A 12,616-nucleotide genomic window follows, 5' to 3' on the forward strand; every position below is an offset into this window, starting at 1 on the left:
GGTGAGCATTGTTGGTCACCACCTTTCAAAGTGCGTTGCATTACGGGGTTAAAAATAACCAGACTTGCACCTACATGTTGACTGCATGAACTTTACAAAACTCATGTGATCTAAGGTCATGAGGCTTTGACTGCAAGTTTCTGCAGTTGCTTTTTATCAACTTCACCCTGCAGCCGACGCCTGCATTGTGGGAGGATTTATTTTCAACCAATCATTAAGTTGTTTTTGTTTGACCATGCAAACGAGACCAAAGACATGAATGTGATATTTGAGGCTCTCTCCTATGATTCTAAGCCAATTGTTTGCTTTGCCTGGAAGATCCGCAAACATTTTATTTTGCGTTAACTCATAATTTCAATACAATTCTGATCTTTCATTATAGATTGTAATAGCATTTTCCTTTTTCTCCAGTTTTTGCCTCCAGCACCTTCGCTAGCTAATCAGCTCTGGGTGTGCGGTAGATTCTGCTATTATCTACTAGTATTTCTAAAGTTAAAGTTCCTGTGAAACAAGACTGAAATATGAAATATATATCTCTCTCATTATACAGTACCAACAACAACTTACAAAGTACTTTGGGTTTGGTAGTTGTTTTAGTTGCCATCCGCCCATGCTGTATTTTATACCCTGCATGGTCATCCTTTGGACCGCATTCTCCCGGAAAATATCATGAAGCTGCAGACTCTTTACTCGAAAGCAGCGAAGATGATTCGTCTTCTTTGTCAAAGGACTCTGAGGTCGCATTCCAAACACTTAAAAGACACACCCTCTCCCCTCAGCCCTAAGTGGACACTTCTGATGAGGTATCATGACATCTGACGAGTTGACACTTGCAGGGCGAGGGAAGAATTAATTCATTTTAAATGGACTGCTCTTGCCTGGAAATTTGTCTTTCAATTAGATATAAAGAAATGTGCCTACAAACCAACATAAGCGACTATTGCAGTATTTGCATTCTCAGACCTGTGGCTTTACAACAAGCTGAAGCCAAATGGCTGCGTATTTCACCAAGCAGGTCTGCGCAACGCTTCTGGGCATGGATTCGCTGCTGACAATTGTGGTGACGTTATCAGCGTGGGGCAGAGACGCAAAGCAGACGCTGCCCAAACTGCCCTGAAGAGGGCGCTTCTGCTCTGTCTGATGATATTCTCCTCAACAGAACCACATTCTGGAAGGCTACACACAGTCAAACAAGTAAACCTACAGTATGTTCTACAATGTTTCAGAAATTCATGAGTTTATTTTCAACAGAATCCCTGAACATAAATCTAGTGAGGCCTAACCAGAAGTAAGAACCTGGAAGGTAAGAAATTCTAAGGCTCTTGCATGAGAGGTGAAATGCAATTTTATCACCATTCTATTTAAATTATTATCACACACCCATTTTGACTGGTAGAATGAATTACATAAATTCATAAAATGACTAGATGGATAACAATGTACATGCAAGTCTGTATGAAGGCTGTATAGAAAGACCAGGGCATGGTGAATATTCCCTGTTGTCTCATAGCTCACAGATCACTGCACCTGTACATAGCTCATCTGTAAATAGCCCATCCAATCTACCTCATCCCCAAACTGTATTTATTTATTTATCTTGCTCCTTTGCACCCCAGTATCTCTACTTGCACATTCATCTTCTGCACATTATACCATTAATTGCTATATTGTAATTACTTCGCCACTATGTCCTATTTATTGCCTTACCTCTCTTATCCTACCTCATTTGCACATGCTGTATATAGATTTTTCTACTGTATTATTGATTGTATGTTTGTTTATTCCATGTGTAACTCTGTGTTGTATGTGTCGAACTGCTTTGCTTTATCTTGGCCAGGTCGCAGTTGCAAATGAGAACTTGTTCTCAACTAGCCTACCTGGTTAAATAAAGGTGAAATAAAATAAATAAAATAAAAAATAGTGAGATAACAGTACAGACTTGATGAAGGCTCTACTGGCTGTTGGATGCAGTTGGATGCTGAAGTTGGATGCTGAATGTACTCTTGAACTCTCTCTCAAATAGATCCTTCAATCTTTCGCCCGTCACACGCAACTCTGCATTATCCTTCATTAAAAAAGACAGACACATTTGTATAGAAAACATAATAAACAAACTAGAAATGCAATAAACACAACTCATTTAGCAAAGACACATTGTTATTCATGCATTAGCACAAGTAAAGTTGACTAGCATAATTCCAACATTTTCTTGGAGTCTTCACATTGGATACTGCAGTAGTGCAGTCTCACCCTGTTAAATGTGGCACAGTTGGTGAAGATAAGCAACACATCAGACACAAAGTGTTGCATTGACTGGTAGAGATTCTGCTGCAGCTTCTCCACAACCCTGTCCAGCCATATAGGGGTCTTTATCACACTGGTGTAGTTTCTCACCTGGCAATGAAACACACAGATGGAGATATATGTGAACTTTGACACACACACACACACACACACACACACACACACACACACACACACACACACACACACACACACACACACACACACACACACACACACACACACACACACACACAGAGAGAGAACCAAGCAAACTTACATTGATGCAAGGATCTTTCACAAAGATGTGTTCCTCGTCCGCATGGTAGAGACACAGCAGGAGGTACTGGCATTCCTGTCAGAGTAAACACACCATTATGTGACTGATCAAAGATAGTTTACATTTAAGTCTGAATAATTATTTCATGTCAAGTATATAGTGATGCTTATAATGGACAGACAGACAGTTGATTGATTGAAGGCAATTGGCCCAAATTAATTCAGGCTCCTCACCAGTAGGTGGTCAGAGATTCGGCAGGTCAAGGCTTCTTGGTAGGTCATTTGTGTGGGGTGATACCACGAATGACTGGCCCTCAGTACACAGAATGTACACATCCACGGACGATCATCCCTGTGATTACACACACACACACAAACATTTCAATAGTGCACAAATAATCTGACAGCTAAATTTACCTACACAGAACAAACAGACCTCTCTTGTATCAATCTCTTTCTCTCACTCTGTCTCTCATCAACCCTCAACTCTTCTCACCCCAGGATAGCATCATCCACATTAGGAAGATGACATCTCTGATGGAAGAAGCGAGGACACTCATCACAGCATATCAAGCTGCCCTGGCTTCTACAGATGAAGCAGTCGTCATCGTTATCTTGATCATGCTGCCAAGACAGAGAAGAGAAGAAGGTGAGAAGGAAATGGTTAACAATCAAGCACCAACTGCCTGTTTGTGTGTTAACGAATATCGTACAGATTGGTTTCTCACACTCGGGTGTAAAACAAGGAGACTCCTGATCAAAGACTCTGTTTGCTATGTTTTATTAATGATTTGGTGAAATAAATTAAAACAGTTAAATATTGGAGTAAGATACAATGCATTCTGAAAGTATTCAGACCCCTTGACTTTTTCCAGATTTTGTTACGTTACAGCCTTATTTTAAAACTGTCTGGTTTCCTCCAGACGTGACGCTTGGCATTCAGGCCAAAGAGTTCAATATTGGTTTCATCGGACCAGAGAATCTTGTTTCTCATGGTCTGCGTTCTTTAAGTGCCTTTTGGCAAACTCCAATCGGGCTGTCATGTGCCTTTTACAGAGGAGGGGCTTCCATCTGATTGGTGGAGTGCCTGATTGGTGGAGTACTTCAGAGATGGTTGTCCTTTTCGAAGGTTCTCCCATCCTCCACAGAGGAACTCTGGAGCTCTGTCAGAGTGACCATCGGGTTCTTGGTCACCTCCCTGACCAAGGCCCTTCTCCCCCGATTGCTCAGTTTGGCCAGGCGGCCAGCTCTAGGAAGAGTCTTGGTGATTCCAAACTTCTTCCATTTTTAGAATGATGGAGGCCACTGTGTTTTTGGGAACCTTCTATGCTGTCCATAGAGTGCCTGCTATTCCTTCGACCTCATGGCTTGCACTGTCAACTGTGGGACCTTATAGAGACAGGTGTGTGCCTTTCCAAATCATGTCCAATCAATTGAATTTTCCACAGGTGGACTCCAATCAAGTTGTAGAAACATCTCAAGATGATCAATGGAAACAGGATGCACCTTAACTCAATATTGAGTCTCATAGGAAAGGGTCTGAATACTTATGTAAATAAGGTATTACTGTTTTTATTTGTAATACATTAGCAAATAACTAAGCATTTGAGGGCATTTGTACAGCTAAATGGTCAAATGAAGTTAATCTGTTAATCCAGAGGATGTGGTATATTGAAAGTTTGGTCTCCTACCTGTGCACTCTTTCTTCTTTTAAAGTCTGGTGAAGTTAAATGACCTTCCTGAGGTTGGTGGGATGGTGATGGGAGGGGTTAGAGAAAAGGGGACAGACATTGCTTTTGAGTGTTGAGTGACTGAATGGCATATATCAGTGAAATACCTGTACAGTTAGTTTCTTTACAGAAAAACCAAAAGGGTATAATGTGTAGCTATAGTTCGTTGCTCTGTCTGGCCCAATTTTCTGGTATATGTAATGATAAACCGATATGCTGTGGTAAGAGTAGGGGAGACCGGGGTTGGTTGCCTCACGGGTTGGTTGTCACAGTACTAATAACTAGCAACCTAAATGGAGCTGTGTAATATTTTTAAAGTTAAAATGTGTGAATTCTTCGAAAGAACTCATCCACCTGGTCAATTCATGTCAGCATGACAAAATATTGAGGTGAATTGAATTTGGATTTTTTTTTTAAAGTGGTATTTTCATATGTGTTTGATTTATGGGAGTATCCATAAACACGTACGTTTGTTGAAAAGAAGAAAGGGAGAGATATATTTGAAACCTATTTATGAGTCCCTAGGTGGTATCTTAAAAAGATTATCCGGTATTTTGCATACTTGTTATCTAGTCTTTCTGAAAAGTGGTCACCGAAAATTGCGTCCTACATCACATATGTGCAGATATGTGCACCATGTCATTGCTCTCTTGCTCTGCTGTATGTGCACCTTGATAGCTGTCAATCAAATGGCAAGAGGCTGAAGCTGATAGGGTGGAACTCTAATTGCTAAGGGGGTGGCCCACATGGGGGTAAATGTAAGAAAATGGCGCCGCACAGCTCAAAGTAAACAATCACTTTTAAACTAGGGATTTCATGGCTAATTAAATAAGACAGTCATTCTGCTCATAGATTATGCATGTATGAACTACACATTGACACATCCAGCCCAAAGCGGGAGGTTTAAAAAAATACTTACTAGTTGCCAAAGTTCCGGAGCATGTCTTTAATTGTCATTAAGGGGATAGCTGGGGATGGTTGTCACATGGAATGTGGGGTTGGTTGTCACTATCAACATTGCCACTGCCAGTGCACAATAAATCCCAAGATCTTTTGTGCTTGTGTTATAAAGAGATCCCTTTGTTGCCTCTCTCTCAAACACATATTTTTCCTGTCACACACCATTTACTCAAAATGTCATATGTTATTCTTAAGGCATAAAATGCTGAATTTTGTTAGGAATATTGTTTGATCAAAGAAAGGCTATTTCTAAGAATGTGCTTGCTATATTGCTTCACTTCTTGTTACAAAAGGAATAACTACTAGCAAACATTGTGACATCCAACGCCGCGATTGGGCTAGTTGTAAGAAGTGGGCAGAATGTGTTTGATGGTTTATAAAATCTAATCAAATTATATTTTATTTACACGCTTTGTAAACAACAGGTGTAAACTAACAGTGAAATGCTTACTTACAGGTCCTTTTCCAACAATGCAGAGTTAAAGATAACGAGGTAATTGAGGTAGCTATGTACTGTAAATGGGGGTAAAGTGACTAGGCAACAGGATATATAATAAACAGTAGCAGCAGCATATGTTGTGTGTGTGTGTGTGTGTGTGTGTGTGTGTGTGTGTGTGTGTGTGTGTGTGTGTGTGTGTGTGTGTGTGTGTGTGTGTGTGTGTGTGTGTGTGTGTGTGTGTGTGTGTGTGAGTTGCATCAGTATGCATGTGTGTACATGTTAAGTGTGTGTGGGTGTTAGGGATTTACATGGGTAACTGGGATCCCTGACTGACCCAGCAACACTCTTCATATTTCCCCGAAAAAATTAAGTGACATTTTCCCCCAATGTCAGCACTAATGCAATTCCACAAAATAGACAACAGGAGCAGCATCAGATTAGCAAAAAATAAAATATTACATTGTCCTAACAGGTTGTCGTATGGAAGCCTTCAGCCTAGCGTATTTACTTCACACAAAGTCGGTATTAATTCAAAGCACACGCATAATTGATATTGCCGGACTGCACATTCGTCCCGAATGCAGTTAATAAAACCTACAGGAAACCCCTACAGTATAGCCTATAAAACAGGGCTCCCCAACTGGTGGCCTGCGGTCTGAATTTGGCCCGCAGGTGGTTTTATTTGGCCCACCAAGTTTTCTGAGCACCAGTTGTTGAATTTTTATTTTTGGACATAAAAAACAGTAAAAACACCAGGAATTCAGCTCCAAGTGATTTTACATTTGGGAAATCTGTTCCTAAGTATTTCCACGCATAATAGCGACACACGTGGCCACCCCTCCCACTTTTCTGTGTTATATTTGATGAATATGTTATATATATTTAAATGCAATGTATCCATGTCTGGTTGAATTGTGTTTTTAAATGGTCAAATAAATTAAATCAAAATATATGCTGTACCTGGATCAGTTCTCCCAGAGTGGTGCCGCTACAGCGGATACTGTACTTCCACTTCTTACTGCTCTTCTTCCCCCCAAACTCCTCAAAGCCACTTGGGGTGAACCAGCGACCCTGGACCACAATGCACCTCTCCCCTGAGACAGACCATTGAGGAAGTCAGACATCATACACCACTACAAATTAAAACCATGCAAAGTCAAATTGACCGTAGTACACGTGCCTGACTGTGTCTCCTGCACATCACACTACTGTGTTAACCCACTAAAGACTATACATTAGATCTAGGCCCGTATCCACAAAGGGTCTCAGAGTATAACATTTATAGTAAGTGCTGATGGGTAAACATAAAAGCTATGCATGATGCCTTTAGTCATAAAAGTCACACCTTGTCAACAGATATTTTGTACACCTCATAAACTGTCCTAACCAGTTAAGGGTTATCAGCAGGTGTCTTGATAATAGAAAAATGCAGTAAGTCAGTGGTTCCTGCCCCGCACGCAATTACTTTGGAGTTGTTAAAATAACGTTTTGATATTTCTATATGATCAATCCATAAATAATCTAGACCTACTGTACATGTAACAGTATCTCTTGAGCTTTTGACAATGATGTCACATGAGACCTATTTCACAACTATATGCCTAAATACTTATAACCACTAGGCTAATAAATAAACACATTTTTCTTTTAGATCATTTAATGACCAATCCATAAATAATCTAGACCTACTGTACATGTAACAGTATGTCTTGAGCTTTTGACAATGATGTCACATGAGACCTATTTCACAACTTATATGCCTAAATACTTATAACCACTAGGCTAATAAATAAACACGTTTTTCTTTTAGATTATTTAATGACCTACATCATGTTATTTCAAGTTATCAATTTGGAGCGCAATATTACTTTGTTAAAAAAAAAATGTCTAAATTGGGCATGCCTATAAATTGAGTAATTGAAGGCATCTAGGATTTATGCTGAAATGATAGACCTTTCAAACGTATGCAATGTTGTATGCAACATTATCAGCAAGTGACTTGATGCCTCCTGTGGCAAAGGAATTCAGAGTTGTTAAATGTGAGTGACAAGTGTTGATATAAAGGTAATCTTGTAAAAAAAATCCACCTTTAGAAACCATCATAATAAAATAAAAAAGGTTATGCATGCCAACATATTACAGTAGGAAAAGTGATCGTGCCAGGCAAAAATTATATCAAACTTTTTACCATTGCAACATTTCTGATGTAGGCTACAGTCAGATTCGCCGTGGTTGCCTGAAGCGTGTTACCTACAGTATGGAGTTCACAACTGGCAATGCTTCATCGCGATTGGTTATTCCCCATCATTTGCAACAATGTCAATGAGAGTCAGCACTATCTTTCCTTTGCGGTACCTCAAACTGTCGTGATTACCCGCTGAGATAAACTTTTATGAGTTGATTTTAATCCTGACTCAGAATTTGTCTGGGAAGTATCTTACGACATTCTAAAACCTACTGTGAGTTGTCTTTTTGTTGTCTTAAAACTTGTTTTAACAGGATCCCTAGGACCTTTTCTGAGATGCTTTGTGGATATGGGCTCTGGTCTCTGGGTTGGAAAAATGTAACCAATCTCAAATTCATAAAATGGACTATGGATGTGAAGACTGACCATCCATGCTATTAACATTCTAGTTTTAACCATGTTTTGAGGGTATAGAGCAGGGGTGTCAAACTCATTCCACGGAGGGCCGAGTGTCTGCAGGTTTTTGGTTTTTCCTTTCAATAAAGCCCTAGACAACCAGGTGTGGGGAGTTCCTAACTAATTAGTGATGTTAATTCATCAATCAAGTACAAGGGAGGAGCGAAAACCCGCAGACACTCGGCCCTCCGTGGAATGAGTTTGACACCTGTGGTATAGAGTGTGTGTTTACATTTACTTTGATTACAAACATTGGAGTAAAAAAAGCTTATATTTTGTTCTGATGGGTTAAGTCAGTTAAACTAAGCTCACGAGATATTTATAAGTTATATTCTTCAAGAATCAATGGATACATATCATAAATGTCCAAAAACCAATGTAGCAACTGCAGATTGCCCCTTTAAGGTCTCAGGCACGGTTATTGGGACCGAACCACATCCACTGTTACACAGAAACACAGAGAATCACATCACATTGTTACGACCTACCTTTGGCCAGTTTGTCCCTCTTGAGCATGCCTTCTTTGTCCCCACAGGTGACTGGGAGCTGGGTCTTGTAGATGGGCCAGGTCCAGATGTCATCTTTCTCTCCCTTCCTGAAAGGAAAATCTGCATGGGGACAGGTTCCGGACAAACATTAAGATGTGACTTGAAATTAAAAATAAATATATTTTACCCCCCAAAAAAGGTTACAGAGGGACTTTAGACTTTCTGACTCAAGTCCTCCTCTTTCCCAGAAGGCAGCATGAATCATGGGACTCACAGTTGGTCGGCCTCTGGATGTTCCTCTTCTGACTGGGGTTGGACTGGGTGGATGTGCTGGGCTGCTCGTCCTCAGCACTCTCACTTCTCTCTTTCTGTTTACTCTTTTTCCATGTTTTCTCCTCCTCCTCCTCTTCTTTCTCCTCCTCCTCCTCCTCTTCTCCTTTCTCTGAAGCCTTCTTCTTATCCTCCTCCTCTTCCTTCTCCACCTTCTTTGGCAGTTTCTCATAGAATGTGAACGACCCTGCATGGGATTGGAGGCAAAATTTAGCAAACCATGCAACCTAAATAATTTACAACTAATTAAAACAATTATAATATCAATTTGACAGGGCATTGAACCTCAACTTTAAAGAATCCACCATTGTGACTACATTTATACTCTACTAGGAGTTAGAATTATATATAGATATTAACCTATCCATACAAATGCCATAATAATGCCATAATAATACAATAATAAGAGTGAAGACTCCAGAACTGACCGTCCAGCAGGCGGTTTCGTAGCAGGCGTAACGTGGGGTACTGCTGCAGGAGGTGGTCCCTGAACACACAATTCCAGAACACCTTGATGCTGTCGGGCCTCTCTGCCTCCACCCAGTCCAACACCTGGTACACACCCTTCTCCCTCACCTCCTTACTCCTACACCGAATCAGCTTCTGCAGGAGGGGTCAAATACAAAACTATGGTCCAATTTGTGGGGGTTGTCAAATTAAGGCTGTAGTGGAGTGATAGACTTGATTCTCTAGCAACCACCATCTCAAATCAATTCATGTGACAGACAGGAATTTATGGACACACATCAGGCATTATGAATCAATGATCATCAACTCCAATTTCCAATCATAGAATAACATTCAGAGACCTGTTACCAACTAGCAATAGGACAGTAACTGGTGTTAGTTTTACCAAATAAATTATGTAGACTACAATTTGTTTTGTTACACGGTTTAATCTGGGTTTTATTCAGTAGAGTAAAGTATAGTACAATACAGTATAGTTTACTTCAGTAGAGTACAGTAACATATAGTAGAGTTTAATACATTAGAGTACAGTTGTTTAATTCAGTAGAGTAGATTAGGACACTAGACTGTGCTCTGCTGTATTGAACTATACTTTACTTTTATTTACTGTGCTGTCCAAACCTGTGAAACATAGATGTCTATGATTTCTCAACCAAAAACATCTGTCAATGTTTGGGCCAAATCCCAACCGGACCAAATCTGAACCAATTATAGCCAATTTTATTTTACCTTTATATAACTAGGCAAGTCAGTTGAGAACAAATTCGACTAGATGTCTGTGGATGTTAAAATCAAGGCCAGTATAGACCGGACCAACCAAACATTGACCTCCTTGATTGGTTCCGATTTGGTCCAGTACACCCCCCGGTCAGGACAAAAGAAAATACATCCCAAAGACGTCGGCGTCGGTCCGTGATTGGTAGGATGTAATTTAGCTCTGCTTGCTTAAACTTTGAGTGGGCGGGTGTGTGTATAGAAACTTGGTAGTCCAGTCTACTGCTCTCACCTTGTACATTTCTTCCGGAATGAGGTGGTGGTCTCGGAGCTGGTTAAGAAAGGTGTGTGGTTGCTCCATGCACGACATCTCTGTCCTACTACAGCGGAAAAACCGCAGTAACTCCTCATCTGTCAGAAAATCCAACTGGTCCATTGGCGCAGACGCAACTGCAAGTCTTCAATACACTTTTCTTTGTCGAAAAAAATCCAATATTTACCAGGTCACTGAATATTATTAATAGTTTAATAATGAACGATCCGGTTCATATTGGGTGGCATATATATACACTGATAAATTAAAGTTTGACGTGATGTAGACTATTTACATTTCAATACATTGATTGATTCATTCAGACGAGTGCACATACCGATAGACGCGCGTTTGGACGAAGGACGGAGAGGACGTAATGAAAACGTTTTCAACTGTAGGCCAACAAGTTGTTATTAAAGTTATTTTCGAAGATAAAATAGATATCGCGCAAGCACGGAAGTACACTTCAAGTGATGTTTGGAAAGTGAAAGTGTTCATGTGATTTCATATGAGCCACAAGGGGAGAGGCTATAGCTTTTTTGGAAAGTGAAAGTGTTCATGTGATTTCATATGAGCTATATGTGAGGAGCCCCGTGGACCCTTCTTGTTCGGAAGTAATTTAGCCATTGTAGCCTGGGGGAAAGGGTTGACAGGTCTTGCTGAAATGTCTAGCCCAATGACCACTCAACACTGGACCACAAGGCCTGTAAGCGAGGAGTTGCCTCATTTAGCCAATAAACCCTTTCCCCATAACGTTATCGAGCGAATAAAGAAGGAATATCAACATAACTTGTAACGACATAAGAAGCAAAATTCGGTTTCCCATCAAAACAATCATTCTTGAGAGCTAACTTGACTAACAAAGGAATTTAAATTATAATTCTTCCTCATTAAACACCCCAGATAATTTTCCATCAATTAATGTCGATTTAACTGCTGTGATTGTAAATAAAACCGTATGACATGTGCATAGCTATAGATACATCCGACAGGAGTTTGTTTGAGTGATGAAAGTTGGACAGAGGATCTCGAAGTCTCTGAAAGAAATAGTTGGACAAAATTTTAAAACGAATGTTAGGCAAATTTCTGGCAATTGTGACTTTATTATGTGCCAGATTTTAAGGCTACAAACCGTTATAAATGGCCAATTTGCGAGATTGACTTGTCATTTCAATAGGAATAGGCTAGGCCTACTGACAAAAATCTGGGTTTATATTGTAATTAAATTTTGCCATAGTTTGGTTAGCTAGATGCAGGTAGCCTACAGCCCCTGATCGGCATACATCTAATTTCAGATAGCCTACAGTAACCTAGACAAGATGCAGGCAAGATGTAAAATGAAGGATTTATCAGCTTGCTTGGTTCAAATTCACAGACTGATTTATTCTTGTAATGATTGTAAAATGGCGCCGGAGCAGAAGCAACATATGGTTGGAGTCATTAAAACTAGTTTTTCAACCACTCCACAAATTTCTTGTTAACAAACTATAGTTTTGGCAAGTCGGTTAGGACATCTACTTTGTGCATGACACAAGTAAGTTTTCCAACAACTGTTTACAGACAGATTATTTCAGTTATAATTCACTGTATCACAATTCCAGTGGGCCAGAAGTTTACATACACTAAGTTGACTGCCTTTAAACAGCTTGGAAAATTCCAGAAAATGATGTCATGGCTTTAGAATCTTCTGATAGGCTAATTGACACAATTTGAGTCAATTGGAGGTGTACCTGTGGATGTATTTCATGGCCTACCTTCAAACTCAGTGCCTCTTTGCTTGGCATCATGGGAAAATCAAAAGAAATCAGCCAAGACATCTGTCACGCCCTGACCTTAGAGAGCCTTTTTATGTCTCTATTTGGTTTGGTCAGGGTGTGATTTGGGGTGGGCATTCTATGTTTTGTTTTCTATGATTTTGTGTTTCTATGTTTTGGCCGGGTATGGTTCTCAATCAGGGACAGCTGTCTATCG

At 40.1% G+C, this 12,616-nt stretch overlaps 1 protein-coding gene across 2 annotated transcripts; it reads right to left on the reverse strand.

Annotated features, from left to right (window-relative positions):
- Nucleotides 1-1,831: 1,831 nt before the first annotated feature.
- Nucleotides 1,832-11,088, reverse strand: LOC120044455 (nuclear body protein SP140-like protein). Of its 2 annotated transcripts, XM_038989105.1 has the most exons (11): nucleotides 10,625-11,088; nucleotides 9,579-9,753; nucleotides 9,095-9,337; nucleotides 8,821-8,940; nucleotides 6,652-6,785; nucleotides 4,254-4,301; nucleotides 3,059-3,186; nucleotides 2,797-2,914; nucleotides 2,564-2,638; nucleotides 2,251-2,394; nucleotides 1,832-2,065 (listed from the first exon to the last, which is right to left on the reverse strand). In XM_038989105.1, the coding sequence occupies exons 1-11, from the start codon at nucleotides 10,766-10,768 to the stop codon at nucleotides 1,952-1,954; spliced, it is 1,443 nt and encodes a 480-aa protein (XP_038845033.1). In that variant the 5' UTR covers nucleotides 10,769-11,088; the 3' UTR covers nucleotides 1,832-1,951. The 2 variants fall into 2 exon arrangements, with proteins under 2 accessions (XP_038845033.1, XP_038845034.1); XM_038989106.1 differs by lacking the exon at nucleotides 4,254-4,301.
- Nucleotides 11,089-12,616: the final 1,528 nt, after the last annotated feature.

Source organism: Salvelinus namaycush, chromosome 3, assembly GCF_016432855.1.
Source record: "Salvelinus namaycush isolate Seneca chromosome 3, SaNama_1.0, whole genome shotgun sequence".
NCBI lineage: Eukaryota > Metazoa > Chordata > Actinopteri > Salmoniformes > Salmonidae > Salvelinus > Salvelinus namaycush.